Source organism: Dendropsophus ebraccatus, chromosome 10, assembly GCF_027789765.1.
Source record: "Dendropsophus ebraccatus isolate aDenEbr1 chromosome 10, aDenEbr1.pat, whole genome shotgun sequence".
NCBI classification, from domain to species: Eukaryota; Metazoa; Chordata; class Amphibia; order Anura; family Hylidae; genus Dendropsophus; species Dendropsophus ebraccatus.
The window spans coordinates 89,029,118-89,057,069 of record NC_091463.1 but is presented as its reverse complement, the minus strand read 5'-3'; the positions used below and the strand labels follow the sequence as shown (position 1 = coordinate 89,057,069).

The 27,952-nt window shown below is 42.6% G+C and overlaps 1 protein-coding gene across 1 annotated transcript; it reads left to right on the top strand.

Annotated features, from left to right (window-relative positions):
• The first annotated feature begins 635 nt into the window (after positions 1 to 635).
• LOC138766520 (mucin-2-like) lies at positions 636 to 27,207 on the top strand. Its single transcript, XM_069944110.1, has 27 exons — positions 636 to 743; positions 6,619 to 6,645; positions 7,223 to 7,255; positions 7,616 to 7,645; positions 8,254 to 8,310; positions 8,800 to 8,829; positions 13,026 to 13,607; positions 13,726 to 13,755; positions 16,102 to 16,234; positions 16,533 to 16,562; positions 16,860 to 16,889; positions 17,692 to 17,721; positions 17,825 to 17,854; positions 18,252 to 18,281; positions 19,500 to 19,529; positions 20,144 to 20,173; positions 20,308 to 20,337; positions 20,580 to 20,609; positions 20,723 to 20,752; positions 22,166 to 22,195; positions 22,594 to 22,623; positions 22,790 to 22,819; positions 24,421 to 24,450; positions 25,257 to 25,280; positions 26,108 to 26,137; positions 26,248 to 26,281; positions 27,100 to 27,207. The coding sequence occupies exons 1-27, from the start codon at positions 680 to 682 to the stop codon at positions 27,205 to 27,207; spliced, it is 1,602 nt and encodes a 533-aa protein (XP_069800211.1). The 5' UTR covers positions 636 to 679.
• The last annotated feature ends 745 nt before the right edge of the window (positions 27,208 to 27,952 follow it).

The following is a 27,952-nucleotide window of genomic DNA, read 5'->3' as shown; positions in this document are numbered from 1 at the left end:
CTGCAGGCCCCACAGAAACCAATATAGTCACTATGGAAGTCATTTATCCTATGGAAATAAAGAATCAGGGGGCCCTGATCCATATAGATATTAGATGAGGCAGGATTTTCAGTTTGGGACCCCCCATATTAGCCAGAGAAGAGATCTGTAGGGGGAAGGAGAACATTTCTGATGGAGCTGACCATGTATTAAATGGTCAAATACTTGGGTGTCCCCTTCCCCATTGAGAACAGCAGCTGGATTACCCCAACATCAGTGGATCTGCAGACTGGACCACCCACTCAAGACCACCGTTTCAATGGGCACCCTGTCTTTACGTTGGCCGTTGTGTTTTCATTGTCTCCCCTTGGTCTTCACCAACACAACAGGTTCTTCACTGTCAAAGCCTATGAGCAATTTCCTTACAATCTTTACTCTTGACAACAACAACAATCGCCTCCTCCTAGATAAGTCAAGTTCCTCTTAATCAAATCCCTCCTAGGACTAAGGACAAGCCCTGTGACAGAGATATCTTCATGATGAGACACGGTAATAACTGAGAAATGATTCCATTGTTGTTTCTGCCAGGAAAGGTGTGTTTGCAAGTCTTTAAATAAGCTGCAACGAGAAGGGAACTCATCATAATTATATCTGACCCAGAGCAAGACGAGCACACACGCGTCTGGCACCGGGAACCATCATGAAGTGCCCAACTAGTATAGCAGCAATACTGATGTTGTCACTGCTCTGCCTTCAAGCACCAGGTGAGACGCCATGACATCTGCAGTACCCTGGAGGAGATTGAGATCATTGGGATCTGTGGCCATTTATATACATTGCCATATTTTTTTGGGGGATAGACCTTCTTGGTCTTCTCTATATTGGTGGATCTACATGACTACTGCGTTGCTATTAATCCTGTACTGCCTATCCAGAGTGTATATAATATACAGATTATATCACCTTGACTAATAGAGGCTTTATCTTGATCTAGGAACAATTAGTAACAAGTGCTCGGAAATTGTTCCGCGAGGAATTAAGAGTAATTATTCTGCCGGGATATTGTGTGCCTCTCGGCTTCTTTATTTTCTATATGGATATATCGCATGTTTGGTTGTGTTTTATATAGTATTTTTATATAGATTATTGGATTACTTTGTTGTATATATGGTTTCGAGATATACTGCAGCACTTTATAGCAGGGGTCTTCATGGAATAGGAGAAGCCAATGTGGCTACTTTAGGGTCCCGGAAGGAAGAGACCCCATAGGGACCTCCATCTCTCTATCTTTACTGCTTTTGACTCCAAAAATTCCATAGAAATTTCTACCAGCTACTTCTCTCTTAGCAATACTACATGGGGTGCCTAGTTCTTCAGATCTGCAGGTCTTTGTGTTGTCGTGTTGGCATGGTGTTGCCCTGATGCCCTACTATTCCCCCCCCTTCTGTCTCGGGGTAGAAGGTTGATGGGTTCATTGTGATTGGATCAGACTGTGATTGGTAGTTATAAATTCATCGCATCTCATTGTTCAGTGTTAGGGTACATCAAGCAGTGACTGTCTTGGGAGAATGTAGAGATCAGGCAATTAAATGAAACCTGCCCGATCCTACATTCACCCAAGATCATGGGTCCTGTATACAGATTTAAAAGTTTTCAAAAAGTTTTCAACTTTTTTCTTAATAAAATCAGTGGGTTTGGCCGGCTATTGTCTGGTCTGTAAGGGGGAATCTCCCAACGGGACCACCTCCTCCATCCTTCCCAGGAGATCAATTTCGATGGTGACACCTACTGGATTTACTGGAGCTCTATAGACTGGGATGTCTCCATGGACAGAATAAAAGAAGAACAGGCCATATTGAGAAAACTCATCATGGTGCTGGTGCAATCCCGGAAAGTTGTTTGTTAAAGTGGCTCTCCTACAAAAGATTCCTTTCAAATTAACTGGTGTCAGAAAAAGATACGGATTTGTAATTTACTTCTATTTAAAAAGTCTTCCAGTACTTACCAGCTGCTGTACGTCCTGCAGGAAGTGGAGTATTCCTTCCAGTCTGACACAGTGCTCTCTGCTGCCACCTCTGCCCATGTCAGGAACTGTCCAGAGTAGGAGAGGTTTTCTATGGGGATTTGCTACTGCTTTGGACAGTTCCTGACATGGACAGAGGTGGCAGCAGGGAGCACTGTGTCACACTTGAAAGAATACACCACTTCCTGTAGGACATGCAGCAGCTGATAAGTACTGGAAGACTTGAGATTTTTAAATAGAAGTAAATTACAAATCAATATAACTTTCTGACACTGGGTGAATTAAAAGATTTTTTTTTTCTTTCGCTGGAGTACCCCTTTAAGGAGAATGGAGGAGATGGTGCCACCTAGGCTGATCAAGTTATAAACCTCAACCTCACAGACAGGTAGACTCTCTATGGGGTTTGCAAACTTTCTTGTTTAACCCTTTCTTTCTGGAGTAACAACTTGTAAGGAATTCTGTCTGGGACCGCACTTCTTAGGTCTCATAGGTTTCCTCCATGACTCTTGAATTTCCCCTGGATAACTCATCCCTAACCTACTTATGTTTATAGCTATGGATCACTGCTCCTGACCTACAATGTCACGAAAAAGGTCACAAGACGTATGGACAGGGGCATGAAAGGCCTATTGGGGCATAGAGACAGGGGTACTGTTTGGGTGATTACCCCTCTATATGTAACTAATGTTATACCTATAGCCTGGAATCTGAGGCATCTCCTATAGCAGCCTGCTCCTCTGTTGTTCTTGCTCTCACTTGCTTTGCTCCTCATAACTTTCCGCTGTATAATTGACTGAACAATAAGAAACAATGATAAAAACAACATGTCACTAATCACCGCGGGTTCAGGGCGCTGACGGATGAGAGCCGGGGCCTGTAATTACAGCCGGCCGCTACACCGCACTACACAGCCAATAAAATAACAATTCATGTTTATAAGGCAATTACTGTAACCAGAAGCTGGCAGGGAATGTGCCCTAATAAATGCCAACACAGAGCGCCTCACACTGTGATTATCATAAGAGTAACAGTAATTGTACCGTACTACACATACACCGCATAATGCCAGGGGTCAGATGTGTGCTTACTAAGGAGGCTTATATTCCTGTACATAGGGGGCAGTATTACAGTAGTTATATTCCTGTACATAGGGGGCAGTATTATAGTAGTTATATTCTTGTATATAGGAGCAGTATTATAGTAGTTATATTCTTGTATATAGGGGCAGTATTATAGTAGTTATATTCCTGTATATAGGAGCAGTATTATAGTAGTTATATTCCTGTATATAGGAGCAGTATTATAGTAGTTATATTCTTGTATATAGGAGCAGTATTATAGTAGTTATATCCTTGTATATAGGAGCAGTATAATAGTAGTTATATTCCTGTATATAGGAGCAGTATTATAGTAGTTATATGCCTGTATATAGGAGAAGTATTATAGTAGTTATATGCCTGTATATAGGAGCAGTATTATAGTAGTTATGGAAACTGGAGAGAAAGGAACGGCTGCACATCCCATGCGTTCCATGGCCTCCCTTCCCTGTACGTGCACGCTTTGCGGGGTTGGCGGTCGCTGACCGACACGGTGTGGAGTTAGCGTAGGGACCCATGTGGACCAGAGGACCTGCGCGGTGGTACACGGGGCAATATGGCTTGATCAATTTATATACAGACACTCTGGTGTTGATTTTTAATATAGGCCTAGCGGCATTAGTATCAGCCATAGATGGGATGTGCAGTGGTTCCATTCTCTCCAGTTCGTGTATTATAGTAGTTATATTCTTGTATATAGGAGCAGTATTATAGTAGTTATATTCTTGTATATAGGAGCAGTATTATAGTAGTTATATTCTTGTATATAGGAGCAGTATTATAGTAGTTATATTCTTGTATATAGGAGCAGTATTATAGTAGTTATATACTTGTATATAGGGAGCAGTATTATAGTAGTTATATTCTTGTATATAGGGGAAGTATTATAGTAGTTATATACTTGTATATATGAGCAGTATTATAGTAGTTATATTCTTGTGTATAGGAGCAGTATTATAGTAGTTATATTCTTGTGTATAGGAGCAGTATTATAGTAGTTATATTCTTGTATATAGGAGCAGTATTATAGTAGTTATATTCTTGTATATAGGAGCAGTATTATAGTAGTTATATTCTTGTATATAAGAGCAGTGTTACAGTAGTTATATTCTTGTATATAGGGGCAGTATTATAGTAGTTATATTCTTGTATATAGGGGCAGTATTATAGTAGTTATATACTTGTATATAGGAGCAGTATTATAGTAGTTATGTGAAATGGAGAGAAGAGTGCAGCTGCACCTCACACCTATGGCTGATACTAAAGCCGCTAAGCTACTTTAAAAACAAACACCAGGAATTTGGTATACAATTTGATCAAACCAATACGCCCCGTGTACCAAATGCAGGTATCCCGGTTCACACGGGTCCCTACGCTAACTTTGTACCGTATCAGTCAGTGAGCGCCTCCCCCGCAAGCCGTGCACATGCTGGGAAGTGAGGCCATGGAATGGCCCTGCAACCCTGTGTCTGGTCCTGTGGCATGGGGGTTGCAGGGCTGTTCCATGGCCCCCCTTCCCTGCTCGTGCACGCCTGCGGGGGGGGGGGGGGGGGGGGCCACTGATCGACGCAGTGTGGACTTAGTGTAGGGACCCATGTGTATCAGATAACTGCACGAGGTACATGGGGCAGTGTGGCTTGATCAATTCATACACAAATTTCTGATGTTTTTTATGCAGCCGAGAGGCACTAGTATCAGCCATAGGTGTGAGGTGCAGCGCTCTTTTTCTTCCCTGAACCGCATTATAGTAGTTATATTCTTGTATATAAGAGCAGTATTATAGTAGTTATATTCTTGTATATAGGGGCAGTATTATAGTAGTTATATTCTTGTATATAGGAGCCGTATTATAGTAGTTATATTCCTGTATATAGGAGCAGTATTATAGTAGTTATATTCCTGTATATAGGGGGCAGTATTATAGTAGTTATATTCTTGTATATAGGGGCAGTAGTATAGTAGTTATATTCTTGTATATAGGAGCAGTATTATAGTAGTTATATTCTTGTATATAGGGGCAGTATTATAGTAGTTATATTCTTGTACATAGGAGCAGTATTATAGTAGTTATATTCTTGTATTCTTGGACTAATTGTCCTTTGTCTTCAAGTCCATTGAATTTAATAGTAAAAACATATGAGTAAAAACAAAAGAGATGAGTGAACATAGAGAGGAGAAAAGGCAGCCCTGCACAACACAACATCCTGTAATCTTCTCTCACCAAGTTCCCAGAGCAGCACTGATCTTTCTGACCTATGAGTTTAGTGTTTTATGTGCAAAGACAATCTCTAAACTGCAAAGCTGGTTCTCTCCTCTCCCTGCTCACTAATCCCTCTCGACCCCTCCATAGGTTGTAATGGACTCAGCAAATCAGTCTTCACTTTGCCTCTCTGTAACGTAGATGGCTTTGCCTGAAAATGAGCAGATACGAAGTGAGGGAGGGGGGGGGGAGGCTGCAAAACAGTTTTGGTGCCTCATCTCTTTCCACCCCTCCCCTCTCCATGGAGAACAATGAAGACGGGGGGAGAGGTTAAAACTGCTTTTTCATGATAAAAATGCATTTTTCGGCTAATAAACCCTATTACAGAGTTTCTTAAAATCGCTTGTACTATTGATTACTGCAAAAATATTTTAAATGACAGTTAAAGGGGTATTCTGACAGTCTGATAGAGCATGCTTGCCTCCAGTCCTCCCCAGTGTCTGTGTGACCTGCCCTGGTGACACACTCTCCCTGCTCTGCTGATGATGTCCCGAATCAACTGCTGCCAATCACTGAGGCTGCAGCAGAGCAGGGAGAGCACATCATGATAATATACAAACATAAGCACCGGGCGGACTGGGTGAGGTGAGTATCCTGTAGTTTGTGTATTTACAGTTCTAGCACATTTCAGTATGTTTTTCAGAATTCTCCTTAAAAGTGTACCTGTTGTATAATTTTTTGCAGAAATCAATAGTACAGGCGATTTTAAGAAACTTTGTAATTGGGTTTATTAGCTGAAAAATGCATTTTTATCACGACAAAGCAGTTTGAACCTCTCCCCCCGTCTTCATTGTTCTCTATGGAGAGGGGAGGGGTGGAGGGATATGAGGCACCAAAACAGGACAACAAAGAATTAATTTACAGCTACATCACTGGGCTATCTCCTCTGAAGTCAGCACTGACCTCTCTGACCTCTGAATAGATTATTTCACAAAGCTCCCACTGTGAAATCCTTTGTTCTCCGCTCTCTGCTGGTCACTAATCTCCCTCCTCCCCTCTCCATAGAACAGACAGGGCATGTCTGAGGCAACAAGACATTATTTCCTGATAATGAGCAGTGAATGAGAGAAGGAGGGGGGGGGGGGCTGGGGAAAGTCTTTTTGAATGCAGATAATTGCAATATTTGCCTAATAAACCCAATTACAAAGTTTCTCAAAATCACCTGGACTATTGATTTCTGCAAAAAAAAAATACGACAGTGACACTTTAACAATAAGCATGCAGTGTAAAGGTCACTGATATCTCTTGTTTTTTCACAGGACCGGGTTCAGCTCAAATCACTACAGGTAAAAACCTATCACCATATAATATGCTAGCAACCTTGAAAAAACAAAAAATGAGAAATTGTAAAATCCAGACTCCATTGATTATATAATAATAGAGTGTATAAGCATCCTGTAAAGTTCTGCAATGTCAAGGTAGCGGAATGTATTCATTTACATTACTTCAGTACATGAGAGATGGAAATAATGTGTCAGGAAATAACATGCTGTTGTTTTATAGCATCAATTGGGCATCCGTCCTCATGATGAATCAGTCGCACACTTCGCTATTAGAGAGACTGGCTCATCATTGGGGGGTGATTGACAGATCTCCACCATTATATACCCTGCCAATATGAGGAGCTTTAGAGCGTACTGTATACAGAGTCATCATTGACCTCAATATACATTAAGTCTGCAATTAGCTTGTAAGCTCCCCCTGGTGGCAGCCAGTGGATTCCAAAATTAATCACTAAAGTATTTTGAAACTATTTAGATTTAAAAAAATCATTGCAAAAGCATATGAGTGCAGCCCCACCTAGTGGCCATTGCTTTGATGCATTTTTGTTTGGCAAATTAACTCTTTATATTCATTTTACAGCAACAACCACAGCAGCAACAACTAGAACCACCGGTCAGTAATTCTATTAACCCTTTTTTGTCCATCATACCCATATCGGGTTATTTTACTGCCCCGGCTTTCCCAAACTCCTGATTTACACATATGTAGTAAGAGTTCTGCACTTGTCGACAGAAAGCTTCTAACTCTCGGCCTCTTCCTAGTGGCCTTTTAACTCTTTATATTCATTTTACAGCAGCAACAACTACTAAAACCCCTGGTCAGCAATGCTATTAAACCTTTCCAATCTTTCCACTCCACGTTTCTCCCATCATACTAATACCCTGTTATTTTACTGCTCCTCCTTATAAATAGCGAGTAGTATGAAACCACGATACCTCTATGTGTGTTTTAACTTTAGTATTTTTTTTTCAGGTCCAACAACTACTGCTCCAACAACTACAGGTCAGTCCTCTTTACTGTATTACTATTAGATGTACAGGGGCCAATGACATACCGGACTCTCAGGCAGATTCCCCAGTGTCTTCCTGGCCTCTATCCACTCCCCACAGCCGCTGGTGCAACTTCAGAGGCGGTCTGTGAAGTGACAGGCTGCTCAGCCAATCATTGGCTGGGACGGGACCATCCCAGCCAGTGATTGGCTGAGCGGCCTGTCACTTCAGAGAGGAGGTGGGCAGAAGCGAAGAAAACACCAGGGAGCATGGAGAGGTAATGTTTGAGCTTCATGTAAAGCAAGGGCTGCACGGACATCAATAACTAAACCATAAATGGTAATAGCTGGGGAGTGGTGATCTGTCAGAGCCAACCTCTCCTCTCTATGGTTACACTCAGGGGCTGTAAAGCAAATCTTTCTGCTGTGCTGAACACAGATCACATGAGAGGAAGTAAAAGAAACAGACCAGGAAGTGGTCTCCGCATAGGAAATTATAATAAAAATAATTGTCCAAAAAAAAAAGTTTTAAAAAATAAATTGTTTCAAACTGTTTGTTTAAAAACATTTAAAAAAATATTTGATGGTAGGTGCCCTTTAATTCTTTATATTCATTTTACAGCAGCAACAACTACAGCAGCAACAACTACTACGGCAGCAACAACAACTAGAACCACGGGTCAGTAATTTTTAGGGATAGTTCACAAAAAAAATGTTCTTTTGAATCAATTAGTGCAAGAAATTAGTAATTTACATGTATTAAAAAATCTTAAATATTCCAGTACTTATCAGCTACTGCATGTCCTGCAGGAAGGGGTGTATTCTTTTCAGTCTGGAGAGCAGGACAGTTCCTGACATGAACAGAGGTGGCAGCAGAGAGCACTGTGTCGAACTGGAGAGAATACACTACTTCCTGCAGGACATACAACAGCTGATAAATACTGGAAGACTGGAGATTTTTTTAATAGAAATAAATAAAGTGGATTTGAAAGTTTTTTTTATCTTTTGTGAACTACCCCTTTAACCGTTTCCAAACTTTCTGTTCCACATTTCTCCCATCATGCTAATATTATTTTATATTACTGCTACTCCCTATAAATAATGTGTAGTGTGAAACCTGGTAACCAGGAAACTTCTATATGCACTGTAACCCTAATATTTTTTCCAGGTCCAACAACTACTGCTCCAACAACTACAGGTCAGTCCTTTTTTTCTGTATTACTATTAGATGTACAGGGACCAATTATATACAGGACTCTTGGGCAGGGGGCGGTCTGACTCTTGATCTATATTGACAGGTACCACTTTTAGCCAATCACAAGTGGGGTCGCTGGATTGTTAGTTAGGTACTCTCTAAGACCCAGATGCAGACTCTCACAGACCACCATAATGTGTTTCAGTATTATATGGACACTATATGGTGGGGTTTTATGGGTACAGTATATTTCTGGCCATCTATCCTGATGATAAATTAGTATTCTACTTCACTGGGTGGAGAGACTGACATATGGCCGCTATAGTGATCCAGAACTGACAGATTTCCACCATTTTATACCCTGCCTGCAGCTGCCACTATCAGGAGCTTTAGAACCTACTGTATACAGCGTTATTGTTGAGTTCAATGTATACTAAGTCTACAATTAACTTGTGAGCTCCCCCTAGTGGCAGCTGCTTGCAGCCAATATAATATCTTTTGACTATAAGACCAAAAAGTTGATTGAGAACTTTCTATCAGAAAAAAAAACTAAAATCTATAAAGAGGGTTAAGAAAATAGGACAGGTGTGGCACTTATGTCATCTAAATTTTCTAATTTTCTTTTACTGAATAGCATCAGATACTAAAACTCATTCTTTTGTTCCAATCCGTTTCTATTTTCTAAATGTATTTTTTATTTCACTATTTGTACATTGTTATGGGGGCTGCCATGTTGCATGAGCTGCTCTTAACAGCATTTAGTGACATGCTTTACAGCAAGACCCATGGACATAGATGACAATAGACAGACACTGTCCCCTTGAGATGAACATGAAATATCATTAACCATAGTTGAAAAGGTCTTTCCACAGGGAGCGACCGTTGTCTTGTATTGATGCTAGCTATCTACTGGTGTCACATGATGCTGCAATGCTGTACAGATCACTATACAGCAGACTCCTCTGATCACCACAGACGCAACAGAGAGTCTCAGCTTAGTTTTATCCCCAGTGGTGAGAATGAGAACTGCAAGATATCAGGATCATTTTAGAATATACAGTCATGGCCAAAAGTTTTGAGAATGACACAAATATTATATTTTCACATGATCTGCTGCCCTCTGGTTTTGATGTGTTTGTCAGATGTTTTTATCACATACAGAAATATAATTGCAATCATATTATGAGTAACAAAAGCTTATATCGACAGTTAGAATGAGTTAATGCAGCAAGTCAATATTTGCAGTGTTGACCCTTCTTCTTCAGGACCTCTGCAATTCTCCCTGGCTGCTCTCAATCAACTTCTGGACCATATACTGACAGTTAGCAGTCCATTCTTGCACAATTAATGCTTGCATTTTGTCAGAATTTGTTGGTTTTGTTTGTCCACCCGTCTCTTGATGATTGACCACAAGTTCTCAATGGGATTAAGATCTGGGGAGTTTCCAGGCCATGGACCCAAAATCTCTATGTTTTGTTCCCTGAGCCATTTAGTTATCACCTTTGCTTTATGGCAAGGTGCTCCATCATGCTGGAAAAGGCATTGTTGATCGCCAAACTGCTCTTGGACGGTTAAGAGAAGTTGCTCTTGGAGGACATTCTGGTACCATTCTTTATTAATTGCTGTGTTTTTAGGCAAGACTGTGAGAGAGTCGATTCCTCGGCTGAGAAGCAACCCCACACATGAATGGTTTCAGGATGCTTTACATTTGGCATGAGACAAGACTGGTGGTAGCGCTCCCCTCGTCTTCTCCGAATAAGCTGTTTTCCAGATGTCCCAAACAATCGGAAAGGGGATTCATCAGAGAAAATGACTTTCCCCCAGTCCTCAGCAGTCCACTCCCTGTACCTTTTGCAGAATATCAGTCTGTGCCTGATGTTTTTTCTGGAGAGAAATGGCTTCTTTGCTGCCCTCCTTGAGACCAGGCCTGGCTCCAAGAGTCTTCGTGTCACAGTGTGTGCAGATGCACTCACACCTGCCTGCTGCCATTCCTGAATAAGCTCTGCACTGCTGGTAGCCCGATCCCGCAGCTGAAACACTTTTAAGAGACGGTCCTGGCGCTTGCTGGTCTTTCTTGGGCGCCCTGGAGCCTTTTTGGCAACAATGGAACCTCTCTCCTTGAAGTTCTTGATGCGATAGATTGTTGACTGAGGTGCAATCTTTCTAGCTGCGATACTCTTCTATGTTAGGTCATTTTTGTGCAGTGCAATGATGACTGCACATGTTTCTTTAGAGATAACCATGGTTAACAGAAGAGAAACAATGATGCCAAGCACCAGCCTCCTTTTAAAGTGTCCAGTGGTGTCATTCCTACTTAATCATGACAGATTGATCTCCAGCCCTGTCCTCATCAACACCCACACTTCTGTTAATGGAGCAATCACTGAAACGATGTTAGCTGGTCCTTTTAAGGCAGGGCTGCAATGATGTTGAAATGTGTTTTGGGGGATAAAGTTCATTTTCTAGACAAATATTGACTTTGCCAGTAATTGCTGTTAACCTCTTAAGGACATAGGACGTACCGGTACGTCCTATGTCCTCACTTGCACTTCAAAGCGGGGCCGCGCGGCGGCCCCGCTTTGAAGTGCCGCAATCCCGGGTGCCGCGCGTAGCCCGGGACCGCTGCTATTAGCGGGCACGGTCTGATCGCCGTGCCCGCTAATTAGCTAATCGGAGGCAGCTGTCAAAGTTGACAGCTGCCTCCGATTACCGGAGGCAACGTTTCCCTGGTGTCTAGTGGGGGAGATCGCTCCTCCGGGACCTTGTCCCGGAGGAGCGATCTCCGTTACTGATGCCGGCCGGGGACGCGTCCAAGATGGCGCCGTCCTCGGCTCGGCACTCGTTCGTTTTCGGCTGCAGCAGCCGAAAGCAAACGAGTGCCGATCTCATGGATCTCTGCAGCATATCTATGCTGCAGAGATCTCAATGAGAGATCCAAGTGTATATACTGGAAGTCCCCCAGGGGGGCTTCTAGTATATGTGTAAAAAAAAAAAAAAAAAGTGTTGTTAATAGTAAAAAGCCCCCTCCCCTAATAAAAGTCTGAATCACCCCCCTTTTCCCAGGTTTTAAATAAAAGTAAACAAATAAATAAATAAATAAACATGTTTGCTATCGCCGCGTGCGTAATCGCCCGAACTATTAATTAATCACATTCCTGATCTCGTACGGTAAACGGCGTCAGCGCAAAAAAATCCCAAAGTGCAAAATTGCGCATTTTTGGTCGCATCAAATCCAGAAAAAATTTAATAAAAAGCGATCAAAAAGACGTATATGGGCAATCAAGGTACCGATAGAAAGAACACATCATGGCGCAAAAAATGACACCTCGCACAGCCCCATAGACCAAAGGATAAAAGCGCTATAAGCCTGGGAATGGAGCGATTTTAAGGAACGTATATTGGTTAACAACGGTTTGAATTTTTTACAGGCCATCAGATACAATATAAGTTATACATGTTATATATCGTTTTAATCGTAACGACTTGAGGAACATGCATAACAAGTCAGTTTTACCCCAGGGTGAACGGCGTAAAAACACATTTCCCCCAAATAAAAGAAATGCGTTTTTTTTTTCAATTTCACCACACTTTGAATTTTTTTCTGGTTTCGCAGTGTACTTTATGCAAAAATTCAGCCTGTAATTGCAAAGTACAATTAGTGACGCAAAAAATAAGGGGTCATGTGGGTTTCTAGGTGGAAAAATGCAAGTGCTATGACCTTTTAAACACAAGGAGGAAAAACCGAAAACGTAAAAACGAAAATGGGCCATGTCCTTAAAGGGTTAAGCTGATCACTCTTTATAACATTCTGGAGTATATGCAAATTGCCATTTTAAAAACTGAAGCAGTAGACTTTGTAAAAATTAATATTTGTATCATTCTCAAAACTTTTGGCCATGACTGTAGATAGAAAAATGGAAAATTAGAAAAAATGTCCCCAAAAATTCTTTAAAATATGTTTAACATAAAAAGATTATTTAAAAAAATAAGTTATTTTCTGACACCTTCCCTTCTAGTATAGACCTAGAAAACTAGGTCTATACTGATGTACTGACTATGTTAATTTTCACATAAACACATTACCTGCACACAGCAGTGGTATTGCAGCAGCACAGGAATATGAGTGCAGCGCCACCCAATGGCCATTGTTTTGATGCATTTTTTAATCAGCAAGTTAACTCTTTATATTAATTTTACAGCAGCAACAACTTCTACGCAACCAACAACTACGGCAGCAACATCTACCGCACCAACAACTACTACTGCACCAACAACATCTACCGCACCAACAACTACAGCGGCAACAACATCTACCGCACCAACAACTACTACTGCACCAACAACATCTACCGCACCAACAACTACAGCGGCAACAACATCTACCGCACCAACAACTACTACTGCACCAACAACATCTACCGCACCAACAACTACAGCGGCAACAACATCTACCGCACCAACAACTACGGCGGCAACATCTACTGCACCAACAACTACAGCGGCAACAACATCTACCGCACCAACAACAACGGCGGCAACATCTACTGCACCAACAACTACAGCGGCAACAACATCAACCGCACCAACAACTACGGCAGCAACAACATCTACCGCACCAACAACTACCGCACCAACAACTACCGCACCAACTACATCTACCGCACCAACAACTACAGCAGCAACAACATCTACCGCACCAACAACTACGGCAGCAACAACATCTACTGCACCAACATCTACGGCAGCAACAACTTCTACCGCGCCAACAACCACAACCACTGGTCAGTAATTCTATTAACCCTTTCCACTTGTGTTATCTTACTGCTCTGCCCTACAAATAGCGTATAGTGTAACCAGGATACCTCTATGCGTGCTGTAACCTTAGTATCTTTTTTCCAGGTCCAACAAGTTCGGCTCCAGCAACTACAGGTGAGTTTAAAAATTAGATTAGATTCTGTATGAATGTTACTGGAACAGTATGTATGACGTGCCTTTTAATGGGCAACTGGCACAATAGATATCACGTGCCTTTTACTGGGCTACTGGAACAGTATGTATAATGTGCCCTTAGTGGGCTAAACCAGGGACACTATAGGTCACTTGTACACACAGGGTACTGGAATGAATCCACCTGCTGCTGCTGCTGCTGTTATATCATCTATTTCTTAGCACTGAGAAGCTTTGGATTCAGAGATGACTTTTTCGCTTGATCTTAGCCCTGAAAAGGACTTTTGGGTTCTGTAGTAATCCTGCCCAACCAAACGCTACTAAAACCTGTCTCTCCCTGCTCCAAGATCTTTCCCTGACTAGGTTGAAAGCTCATCTGCGGTCGAGAGGCGGGAGACAAGTATTTAAGATTCGAGGTCATGTGGTTCAGCCATCCAATGAGGGTAGACACCGGTTTCGCGCTGCGTGCGTACTCCCAGGGTCCCTCACGGCCTCCCTGCATGGTGATTGGATTAAAAAAAGTACCAACTGCGATGGGAGGGCTTTCAAATGTTTCCCGCGTATTCGTCACACTACTCGATTGAATTCGAATCTTTCGAATACCGCAATATTCGATCGAATACCATCTCGATCGAATTGTATTCGCTCATCTCAAATAATAAACTTTTTTTTTTTAAACAGATAAGTAGTGGGACATCCACGCATGCTCTATATTAAGTTTATGTAAGCAGCGCCCCCCGGTGGTCACTGGCGTACTGGCATTCCTTTGCTTTTGCGCTACTCTCTACTTTCTCGCCTTTATTATAAAGTTACATACAGAAATTTTTATTATATACATACAGAAAGAAAGGGCGGCATATGGGCTTGTTTGTACTGCTTGAAGGGGTTGGCCACCTTATAGTAAAATTGCTCAGTGTACAAGTATTAGACAGTGTACTCACTGTATATACTGACAGCAGTTTCCTGTTTCCCTTTGTACCTCATAGAGCTAAAATCAGACTCCCCTCCTCCAGACTGTGCTGTCCTGCTCTGTGGTCATTCTGTCCATAAGATGGCCAACATGTAGGACCATGTGACCATGCCCTGCCCCCCAGTGTCCATCGTAGGCATATACAGGCTCAGGGGTGGACATTAGGGGGCGTGTCATGGTCACATGCTCCTCCATGTCGGCCATCTTATGGACAGACTCACCACAGAGCAGGACAGCACAGCCTGGAGGAGGGGAGTCTGATTTTAGCTCTATGAGGTACAGAGGGAGCTGCTGTCAGTATATAGAGTGAGTACACAGGGAGCTGCTGTCAGTATATACAGTGAGAATACTTACTAATACTGTACATTGAGCAATTTTACTATAAGGTGGCCAACCCCTTTAAAGTGTCACTGTCGTTTCTCTTTTTTATTTATTTATTTTCAGAAATCAATAGTCTGGGCGATTTTAAGAAACTTTGTAATTGGGTTTATTAGGCAAATATGCCTTTATCTGCATTCAAAAAGCCTTTCTCCAGGCCCCCCTCCGCCCCCTCTCTCATCCACTGCTCATTATCAGGAAATCTCGACTGGTTTACATCAGTCGAGCCCTGTTTAACCTATGGAGAGTGCAGGGGGAAGAGGGAGATTAGTCGCCAGCAGACAGCAGAGAACAAAGGATTACACAGTGGGAGCTGTGTGAAAGCTGCTATTCAAAGGTCAGAGAGGTCAGTGCTGACTTCAGAGGAGATAGCCCTGTGATGTAGCTGTAAATTAACTCTTTTTTTGTCCTGTTTTGGTGCCTCATTTCCCTCCACCCCTCCACTCTCCATAGAGAACAATGAAGACGAGGGGGGGGGGGGCTTCAAACAGCTTTTTCATGATAAAAATGCATTTTTCGGCTAATAAACCCAATTACAAAGTTTCTTAAAATCACCTGTGCTATTGATTTCTGAAAAAAATAATTTAAACGACAGTGACACTTTAAGGAAAAAATGTCATTGTATGATAATGATACAGCCAAAGTGATGACAATGAGTGCAGCACCATCTGGTGGTTATTGTTTTTGTTGCAGTATTGTTCAGTGAATTAACCCTTTATATTCAATTCTCAGGTACAACTGCCACAACAACCACAGGCACCGGTCAGTGATTGTATTAACCCTCTCCTGACTCCACCATATACTTTACTACTATCATATCAATAATTCTATTAACCCTTTCCTGACCTCACTGCTCCCTTCATTACCATCCTGCGTATAGCTTATATTTCCTCCGCCCCTCCCTAGTGTTTTGTTATATTCAGTGTAATCTGGATCTTTCTATGTATAATGTAAATTCACTCATTCTCTTTATTATCTAGGTACAACAGCTGCCACTTCACCAACTACCGGTCAGTTACTTATTTACTTACTTTATCTTCACTACATCTTAAGTGTCAATGAGGCGTTGTTGTTGTTGAGCAGCAGCATGCATACCTCCTCCCTCCCTGCCTTGTATGATTGATGTACAGGGCTTGGCTGCCATCACTGAGCCCTGTCTTTAAATCAGCCAAGGCAAGAAGGGGTGGGGGTGGAGGAGGCATGCATGCTGCTCCTTGACACTTCTCCTGTAAATATGATATAGAGCTGACAGATTCCCTTTAAGGACAATATTTTACTGTTATTTGGACGTATTTTGTTGGCACTGTATGGCAGAGAAATTAAAAAATATAAGTGCAGCGCCAAGTGGTGGTCATTTGTTTATTCCTCTTTTTCACTTTGACTAAATTAACCCTTTGTATCCATTTCACAGGCTCAACTGCAGCAACGACTCAAAGAATCGGTCAGTAACCATTAACCCCTTCAATCCATGTGTAATATAAGAGCCGTACAGCGTCCGTATATTACAGTCCCTTTTAATAACTGTAATCTGGGTGATCTGGAAGGGAGTGAACAATTCCCTGCAGCGCCCCCACAGGGCAATCTAAGAATTACAGCCCTTACTGAAACCAGTGCCATATCTGTAAATTGCATAAACAAATGAAAATCTTGGATAGGATGGGAGACCCCTCTTATTGTGTCTTTATAAATTTCATAACCCAGGCACCTTGTTCATTTTCTCGTCGTATATATTTTGCAGGTACCACAGCTACTACCTCCCCGAGTACAGGTCAGTCTTTACATCCTAAAAATTGGGCTCATAATTTGCACACACACTGGAAGAGGTTGTCAACATCTGACCTGCGCATTAAATGCATTTATTACCGGACTGTAGATTGTCTGGCAGAGCCGGCACAACGCTAACATGAAACATGGTAGACGGGTCTAAAAGGGGATATTCACAAAAAAAAAAATTTCAAATCAACTGGTCCGAGCAAGTGCCAGAGATTTGTGAATTACTTCTATAAAAAAAAAAATCTTCAGTCTTCCAGTACAGTTCAGCTGCTGTATGTCCTGCAGGAAGTGGTGTATTATTTCCAGTCAGACACAGTGCTGAGAGAAAAAAATTGGGGTGAACTACCCCTTAAACCTTTTTTTCCTCACACGGCAGATGGTTCCAGCCATTGGGGCGAAAGGATTGGACTTGGGCAACTCCTCCTTTAGATCATTCTGGTGACTTCTTGCAGATGTCTGAGGGAAGGTCATGTGACCAAGACCTCCCATATCCTTACATATTATCAACAATGGTGACAATACAGACAAAAATTAACCCTAACACAGTGCATTTATAGCAGTGTAACATGCTACATTTGGACAGTATTACAATATCAAGCAATGTACTTCACTGGCATTGGCCTTATTATGTGAGCACTATATGGAATTATTATTTATTCAATATTACGCAAACCCTGATGCTATTCCGTTTTTTCCTAATTGGAGTGTGCTCGATAAATCTTGTTCTGGTGGAAAATGCCTTATTGCTTTTTTTTTTTTCTTTTTAACTAAATTAACCCTTCACATCCATTTCACAGGCTCAACCGCTCCAACAACCCAAGGCACCGGTGAGTAACTCTATTAACCCCTTGTAATCTTGGATGCTGTAATAGATTCACTTTACTCATAATCTGGATCCTTCTTCTTATGTTATTAATTATTTCTACCCAGGTACAACAGCAGCTACTTCCCCCAGTACAGGTCAGTCACTCTCTTACCCATCAGTCATATAGACGTGTAGTCATTTATAAACATAACCATGCATCACTATTATAAGATCCCTATAAAGTCTTTATGGTACAATTCTGTTTCCAGACAATAAGCTGATCATAGGGAAGCCTCTTGCCACCAACAATCAGCTGTGATCTAGGTGATCTGCAAGGAAGTGTACAATTCCATGCAGTGCCCCCGCAGGGCAAACTAGGCATTACAATCATCTCAAACATGATGGTTTTCAAATTGAGAGACAACAATTTTTGTTTCCAAATCATCCTAATAGATGAGAATCCTGAATTGAGGATCCCTATTTATTATCTCAGGACTCTTTAAATTTTATAAGCAATGCATCTTGTTTTTTTTCTCTTTGTATATTTTGCAGGTACCACAGCTGCTACTTCACCAAGTACAGGTCAGTCTCCACATCCACAAACTTGGGGTTACCATTTACACACATACAGATATACACTGCCACCTCGTGGTTGTTGTCTTAGTAGTTTAAAGGAGTATCCAGGGGAGAAATTTTTACCTGGTGTGAAAAAATTCATATACTCACCTTCCTCGCTCCCCCCAGTGTTGGCCTTCTTACTGAGCCTTGTTCAGTTGTATGGTACTTCCTATGTTTGTGGTTGACACATACTAAACGGGGCCGGCAGCACAGCAAGCTTTGTTGTTAGGGATACACACTGGATTAGGCCTAATAACCTCCTCACATGGCTAAGCGGCAGCATTCAGACTTGACTACTGGCTAACCTAAGTTAAACTCAGCACAGTCTAATCTGGACTGGTTTCAGCCTTCTGGGGGGGAGAAAGATAGACTTGGGAGACTTTTCTCTCAGAATATTCTAGATATAGATGATATAGACTTGGGGGAAGGTGTACAATAGTTTAGATATAATACCATTGTTTAGCTCTGTTAGCCAATAATAAAAGTAGTAGTATCCTGTAGTAGAAGTAGCACTTACAGTGTTCTCTCAGAAGCAGTGCAGGCACAGTGTCCTCTCAGAAGCAGTGCAAGCACAGTGTCCTCTCAGAAGCAGTGCAGGCACAGTGTCCTCTCAGAAGCAGTGCAGGCACAGTGTGGCCTCTCAGAAGCAGTGCAGGCACAGTGTCCTCTCAGAAGCAGTGCAGACACAGTGTCCTCTCAGAAGCAGTGCAGGCACAGTGTCCTCTCAGAATCAGTGCAGGCACTGTGTCCTCTCAGAAGCAGTGCAGGCACGGTGTCCTCTCAGAATCAGTGCAGACACAGTGTCCTCTCAGAAGCAGTGCAGACACAGTGTCCTCTCAGAAGCAATGCAGCCACAGTGTCCTCTCAGAAGCAATGCAGCCACAGTGTCCTCTCAGAAGCAATGCAGCCACAGTGTCCTCTCAGAAGCAGTGCAGGCACAGTGTCCTCTCAGGATCAGTGCAGGCACTGTGTCCTCTCAGAAGCAGTGCAGCCACGGTGTCCTCTCAGAAGCAGTGCAGGGACAGTGAGCTCTCAGAAGCAGCGCAGGCACAGTGTCCTCTCAGAAGCAGCGCAGGCACATTTGCTTATCATATATATTGCAGGCAACAAGAGTGTAAGATTATTTTTGTTGCTTGCTCGGCCTAAACCAGACACCACACTAATTCTCCTCTTATATTCCAGGTACCACAGCTTCTACTTCAGCAAGTACAGGTGAGTCATTACATCACTTAACATGATTTACACATGCAACTGTACACATTTTACTTTTGACAATAGTCTTTTGTTAGGAAGGCATTAGTGCATGACTGCATTATACAATATGGGGTAAAAATATAACGCTATTTACATATACTAAAATAAAAACTGGTGGTTTGTCAATGCAGGACTGTAAAGTAGAGTACATGTAGTAAATTCCCTTAATCTAGACAATCCTGGCGCTAACTCTAGAGGTGAGGCCCCGCAGTGTAGAGATGAGGGACAGCTCGCCAGTGGGTACACCAACACTTGTCATGTCTGTGGCCCTCTGCTGCCCCCTCTTGGTCAAATTCAATGAACATTTATTTTTTCCATTCTTACTAACTGCTGTACATATATATATATATACATTATCTTATAGCTATAAATGATATAGTGTTATTATAGAGAGGAGTCCTACAATACTCAACAACTTTCCTCTGAAACTAGATCACATATACATATATATTTGTGTGTGTGAGATCTTGATGTGATTTATATGTCATTTTATGTTGCAATGGAAATTGGGAAATTACTTGAAAATAGAAACTACCTGAGCAGCAGAATAACCCTTCATATTCATTTCACAGGCACAACCTCAGCAGCAACAACAGGCACCGGTCAGTAATAATATTAACCCCTTCCGGACCCCTGTACACATCACTCCCATTATTCCATTGTATTGTATTATTTTACCACTTTCCCTTGTAGTCTGGATTATTCTACTTGTAACTTCTCTCTATGTATTTTCCAGGTACCACAGTCTCTACCACAGCCGGTACAGGTCAGTCCCTATATGCCATGGTTTACATACATAAGTAACTGGACACATTCGACTACATATTTTCTTTAAGGGATTGTCGAGTTTTGACATTTTCCGTTTAACTAAAACAATTACAACAATGGCTTATAGAAAACATTGATTTATATTTTAGGGACATTATAGAATTTATGGGTCATAACAGAAATAATTGGAAGGTAGAAACTACCAGAGCACCAGATTAACCCTTTACATTCATTTCACAGGCACAACCTCAGCAGCAACAACAGGCACCGGTCAGTAATTCTATAACCACCACCACCCCTCCCCCCCTTCCAGACCTCCTACCCCTTATATGATGCGCCCCGTCTGCCCTTCCTCTTGTAACTTCTCTCTATGTATTTTCCAGGTACCACAGTCTCTACCACAGCGGGTACAGGTCAGTCCTCCTCCCACTCATAGATGATACAGAGTTGGTGAGGACATAATCAGTGCAGACAGAGTGCCCCCTCATAATCCATGCGGGCAGAGTGCCTCCTCATAATCCGTGCAGGCAGAGTGCCCCCCCCCTCCGAAGGGGTCATGATTTACTATTAGCCATTCGCCCCATCTTGTCTACAGAATTGTTGCCTATATATAAACCCACTATATATGAGTCTGACTATCGGGCCCTGTGTGATCTGTTCCAGCAGGGTATATGGGTAGAGGTTGTCTACATCTGAGTTGCCCTTTAAATGCATTAATCACAGAACTAAGCAATGGCGTCTAGACAAGACTTATACATTCTCCTTATAGATAGACGTTACACTCATGGACAAAGATAATGCAGCCAGATGGAAATATCACATTGCTGTATAAGTCATCCTGCCGGTGGCGTAGCTACCATAGAGGCAGGGTAGGCAGCTGCTATGGGGCTCATAGGGGAGGGGGGCCCGGGGATGCACAGGGAAGATAACAGCTGTCCTGTGTCCTTCTGCCTAACTTGCATGCTGCAACATAAAAAAGGGTTAAAATGCACAAGACAAGGAGATCTCTGCTTCACTGCTCTGATAACCCCTGACCTCTGTTCTTGGCTGCTGCAATAATATATATATATATATATATATATATATATATATATATATATACACACATAGGGAGGCATTTATTAAGTCCGGCGTTTTTTACGCCGGACGTAAAAATGCCCCCGCAGCTCCAGCGCTACGGAGATTTATGTAGAGGCGGACTGCCTCTACATAAATCCCGTGCGCGCCGTTGCGCACCGCCGAAAACCTACGCCAGCTGAGGACTGGAGTAGGTTTTCGGCGTACATTTTGGCGGAACGGATGATAAATCGCGTGGACTCTGAGTCCGCGCCCTCCGTTCCGCCCACTCTCTGCCCCTTTTCCGCCCCCTTTCCGCCCCCTGGCGTACTCGGCGGAAAGTGCCGATTTGCGAATATTTTATTCGCAAATCCGCCATTTTTGCTTAAAAAAAGACGCAAATCGGCACTTTCCGCCAAAAATCATCCATTCGCCGGATGATACATGTGGCCCATAGTGCTTTGTGTTGTGTGTAGGGGAGGGGGGGCCTGTACAGTTTTTGTGCTATGGGGCCCCATGAATCCTAGCTACGCCCCTGCATCCTGTCATGTGATCAGTATACGTGTGGACTGATCACCAGATTAACCCTTCACATTAATTTCACAGGCACAACCTCAGCAGCAACAACAGGCACCGGTCAGTAATATTATTAACCCCTTCACATAACCATCTACATCACCCTCACCATACTAATATCGTATTATTATATTCCTTACATGATGCGTCCCGTGTGCCCTTCCTTTTGTAACTTCTCTCTGTGTATTTTCCAGGTACCACAGTCTCTACTACAGCAGGTACAGGTCAGTCATAATTTACTGTTAACTATTCACTCCATATTTCCTTGAGAATTGTTGCCCCTATATGTAATGATTACAGGTGACATACTGATTTTCACCACAAGAGGGCGTAAAAGAGCTTCCCCTGCTGCGCTATAAAGAGACTCTCAGAGGCTACTGCTGGGTTGTGTACCTCTTGGTGACAGATTGATGAATAAATTGCTCACCATCTAGGCCCAAGCTGTTAGAGGAGATTTTTTAGAAGGGTTTTTTTTTTTTTGTAAATGAGTATATAGCGTATACAGTGCTCATGTGATATATGTCAATGTTCTAGTATCCCTTTATTTTACTCCTGCTCCTCATATTATATGATACACCCCATGTGACCGTCCACTCGTATCTTCTCTCTATGTATTTTCCAGGTACCACAGTCTCTACCACAGCCGGTACAGGTCAGTCCTCAGCAGAAGGAGTTTCTTGTCATTGAGTATATACAGTATACAGTGATGGTGTGATATATGTCAATGCTGTATAATGGAATCTATGGGTTATAATAGAGGTTCCCTGAAGGTAAAAACAACCTGAGCGCCAGATTAACCCTTTATATTTATTTCACAGGCACAACCTCAGCAGCAACAACAGGAACCGGTCAGTAATATTATTAACCCCTTCATTTTATATTACTCCTATCCCTTATATTATGCGCCCCGTGTGACCTTCCTCTTGTAACTTCTCTCTATGTATTTTCCAGGTACCACAGTCTCTACCACAGCGGGTACAGGTCAGTCCTTCTCTTACTCATACATAGTAACAGGAGCCCAGGTTTAGCCAATCCATCTCCTCTTATTGACCAGGGAAGGTAGTCATAGCCCTGGGCTCTTGCTGTGCCAAGGAACGCCCCCTGGACACTTGAGCCTCATTTACATATTAACAAACAGGCTGCTGATGGGTCCCCTTTAAGTATTAGTTTTGGGCTCCATCCACACATACAGGCCATACACCCATGGTCACAGCTTACATGGCTCCATTATCAGCGCCATTAAGGTGACATACTGCCAGCTAATTGTACAGTATAAGCAGTGCAGGCAGGGTGCCCCCTCATAAGCAGTGCAGGCAGGGTGCCCCCTCATATGCAGTGCAGACAGAGTGCCCCTTATACCCAGTGCAGGCAGAGTGCCCCCTTATACCCAGTGCAGGCAGAGTGCCCCCTCATAAGCAGTGCAGGCAGAGTGCCCCCTGATAAGCAGTGCAGGCAGAGTGCCCCCTCATAAGCAGTGCAGGCAGAGTGCCCCCTCATAAGCAGTGCAGGCAGAGTGCCCCCTGATAAGCAGTGCAGGCAGGGTGTCACCTCATAAGCAGTGCAGGCAGAGTAACCCATCTGTAAGAGATACAGACAGCCAGTTAATTTTCCCTTTGTATTTATTTTGCAGGTACCACAGTCTCTACCACATCGAGTACAGGTCAGTCTTTACATCCTTAAACCGGGGTCATTATTTACTATTAACTAGTCATGCCATATTTCCTTGAGAATTGTTGCCAATATATGTAATGATTACAGGTCAGGTCTGATTACATACTGGGTCTAAAAGTGCCTCCCCCGCTGCCCTTTAAAAAAGACTCTCAGAGGCTACTGTTGGGTGGTGTACCTCTAGTTTAAAGATTAGCGACTGCTGGACATGACTTTACGACACACGTGTAGACATTTTGCCCAGTTAACAGACTTTGAGAGAAGCAGGATGGTAGGGTAAATATACTGCTCACCATCTAGGCCGTTTGGTGGTGGTGAGAGCAATGGTTACATGAGGACACACATGGATCATTTTATCCACCAACAAGCACAAGCAGCTCCCACAGTTTTCTTGTCCCCCTTCCAGATCCCGGCCGCCCCTCCATTACACCCCCCCATCTCCGCCCAGACCATTGCCAGGTGCTTAGCAGAAGGAGTGTCTTGTCATGGAGTATATACAGTATACAGTGCTCATGTGATATATGTCAATGCTCTATAATGGATTCTATGGCTTATAATAGAGGTTCCCTGAGTACCAGATTAACCCTTCATATTTATTTCACAGGCACAACCTCAAGAGCAACAACAGGCACCGGTCAGTAATATTATTAACCCCTTCCAGAACCTTCAGTCCACATCACTCCCATCATTCCAATATCACTTTATTTTACTCCTATTCCCTATATGATGTACACTTTGTGACCTTCCTCTTGTAACTTCTCTCTATGTATGTATTTTCCAGGTACCACAGTCTCTACCACAGCGGGTACAGGTCAGTCCTTCTCTTACTCAAAGATGGTATAGAGTTGGTGAAGGACATATACTATAGATAACTTAGGTGCCATAGATGTAACTGTATCTAATAATGACACTAAACGAGTCCCAGGTCTCTAGGTAGAGCTAACTCCTGAAGGTTTCTCCAGGTAGTCAAGCGTTAGTCAGTAGGATACTTCGGCTATCTGCAACTTTGTCCTACTGGGGATCAGTCTCTCTTCCTTTCTTTTAGGAGTTTACTGTCTTGACGTTAAGAAGGATCCCAGGTGTAGACAAGGGTTTACCCAGCTCACGGTCACCCTACGGTCTAGCACTACATATTGTAATCTCAGTCTCTATCCTGAACTGAACTCTCTTCGGGCTAAAAGTAAACTGAACTGCAAAATAGGAAGTCCTCCCCTATAGGGCTGTGTCACAGGAAGAGAGGAGAGTAGAAGAGGAGTGAGGGTCGAAGGTCTGCACCAGTGATTAGGCAACACAACAGTTAGCTAGACCTTTACATACTGTGCACGGGTTGGGTGGGGAGTGAGACACCTAGTGGCTGGAGTGGAAATCACAGCTACTAGCTCCTGGTGTTGCACCTGACAGAGGTACTTTCACAAATGCGCTTAACAACGTAGTGAACCACCTGTACTGGGACACTACTCTTGCTGTGCTAGGTAATGCCCAGTGGACACTCAAGCCTTATTAACATATTAACAAACAGGCTGTTCACAGGTCCACTTTAAGTTTCAGTTTCCTCACTTCTTTTGGACTAGAAGAACCAGACACCCTGTTAATTCTCCCTTTGTGTTTATTTTGCAGGTACCACAGTCTCTACCACAGCAGGTACAGGTCAGTCATTACATCCCTAAATCGCAGGGTCATAATTTACCCACATAACTATCTGGTCAAATTTCACTCATTTTCTATGACGGTTGTTTTTGTCATTTTTTCCTCTAAACAGCTGCTTTATGAGCTCACGACAGGGGTCTGACTATTGGGACCCATGTGACCCAGGGTATTTAGGTAGAGATTGTCCATATCTGACTTGTCCTTTAAACGCATTCATCACAGAACTATAAGGGTATATGCACACAGAGTAATTCTGTCGGAAAAATCCATGCGGAATCCGACGCTCGTCCCCGCTCGCTCCCTTTTATCTCTCCGCCGGCTCCATTATATGCTTCAGCGGATTCCACTCTCTGCCCAAAGAATTGACGTCAATTCTTTGGAAGGACAGCAGAATCCACCGATGCATGTAATGGAGCCGGCGGAGAGAGAAAAGGGAGCGAGCGGGGACGAGAGTCGGATTCCGCATGGAGTTTTCCGACAGAATTGCTCTGTTTGCATATACCCTAACAATTAAAGCAAGGCTGACCTATTCTCCTTATAACTTATCAATTATATTCTACCATTATAGTGATGTTCAGCACCATCTGGCGGTCATTGGCAAAATCCCATAATACCCCCCACCATTAGAAAATAATACAACACAATTCCCATAGCCTGCTGGTCAGCTATGATGTGCGTGTCCATTATACATTATTTATGCTGGTAGATTATATTTAGGGAACTAATGTGATTTATTATAATGGAATCTATGGGTGTTAACAGAAATTACTTAGGTAAAAATGACGTGTGCACCAGATTAACCCTTTCTATTATTTTCCCAGCCACAACCTCAACAACAACTCAAAGCACCAGTGAGTATTTCTATTAACCCCTTCCAGACCCGTCCAATATCACTCCCATCATTGTAATAGCAGATTATTTTACTCCTACTCTAAATTAACCCTTCATATTCATTTCACAGGCACAACCCCCACAACAACACAAAGCATCGGTCAGTAATTCTATAAACCCCTTCCAGACCATCCCCATCCACATCATTTTAATGTTCTATTATTTTACACCCTGTAATCTACATCCTTCCTCTTGTAACTTCCCTCTATGTTTGTATTCTGAGCAATATTGATATACAGTGAAACCTTGGATTAGCAGAATAATTTATTCCGGGGATGTGTTTGTAAGCCAGATCACTCGTATATCAAAGCAAATGTTCCCATAAAAAATAACAGAAACGCAGATGATTCGTTCCACACCCCAAAAGGTGTTGTTTATCAATAAAGTACACTGTATCAGTAAAGAAGGGGTTAATCAATGAAGGTTTCTCTAGGTAGTCAAGCGTTAGTCAGTAGGATTGAGCGTTAGTCAGTAGGATACTTCAGCTATCTGCAACTTTGTCCTACTGGGGATCAATATTGATATACAGTGAAACCTTGGATTAGCAGAATAATTTATTCCGGGGACATTTTTGTAACCCAGATCACTCGTATATCAAAGCAAATGTTCCCATAAGAAATAACAGAAACGCAGATGATTCGTTCCTCACCCCAAAAGGTGTTCTTTATCAATAAAGTACACTGTATCAGTAAAGGAGGGGTTAATCAATGAAGGTTTCTCTAGGTAGTCAAGCGTTAGTCAGTAGGATACTTCGGCTATCTGCAACTTTGTCCTACTGAGGATAAGTCCCTCTTCCCTTCCTTTAGGAGTTGACTGTTTTGACGTTAAGAAGGATCCCAGCTGTAGACACCTGGGATGGGATCCTTCTATGAGTAAAGAAGAGGTTAATCAGTGAACTCTCCCTACACACCCAACTCCCCAGGTGGCTGCAAACCTGCTGGTGCTGGTACCTACTGGTAGTAGTGATGGCTGCCTGAAGCAGCTGTCGGTGAGGGAGAGCCGGAAGGCGTCAGATCACCAGCAGAGTTGATCAGGTAGAAGTGGGTTAAAATGAGAGGGGGCTCGTATTAGGAAATCTTGCTGGTTCAAAAAAACACAGATCCCATAGACTTCTATTGGCTAAGGACAAGTGGATCTGTAAAAAAGCAGAATATTTGAATAGCACAATAGAAACCAATGGACAATAAGTTGATCCATGGTAGGCCTTACTATTCTGTACAGAAACTTGATGTGGCATCAGTAGCCCCAGTAATAATATCAGCCAGCAGGTGGCACCATCTGTCTTTGTTAGAAGTTCTTCCAGACTGGAAGATGCATAGGAAAGTAGGTTCCAAGTTCTTTTCCTATTTGACTTTTTTATGACATGTCAGTCAGATGTGTCAGAAGAGTCAAGTCAGACAGGAGACCCCCTGCATTAAAGGGGTTCTCTGCTTTTACAATGCCTAATAAATTACCGATCAGAGGTGTTTCTGCTGCTAGGACCCCCAGTGATCAGCTCTAATCTGTGAAGGAAACTAGTAGCAAGTGTTTACTTTTCCTGCAGCGCCACCACAGGAGCAAAGAAGCATTACCATGAAATCAATGGAGTGTCTGTGTAATGTATGGACATGCTGGGTCCTCCAGAATCATAGAATAATAGAATATTAACCTAGAATGTCACAACAAGGGTTGGGACCAAGACAACTTCCCCAGACTCCTGAAAGGCAAATATATATATATATATATATATATATATATATATATACGCTGTAACACTGGCACTGCAGCATATCCAC

What these genes read in the sequence shown, in the direction of transcription:
- LOC138766520 (XM_069944110.1), top strand. Translation starts at nt 680, where the DNA reads ATGAAGTGCCCAACTAGTATAGCAGCAATACTGATGTTGTCACTGCTC. An exon ending in ACCTCCTCCCTCCCTGCCTT is followed by an intron (nt 16,235 to 16,532) that starts GTATGATTGATG and finishes TCCATTTCACAG; the next exon opens with GCTCAACTGCAGCAACGACT. An exon ending in TCCAACAACCCAAGGCACCG is followed by an intron (nt 17,722 to 17,824) that starts GTGAGTAACTCT and finishes ATTTCTACCCAG; the next exon opens with GTACAACAGCAGCTACTTCC.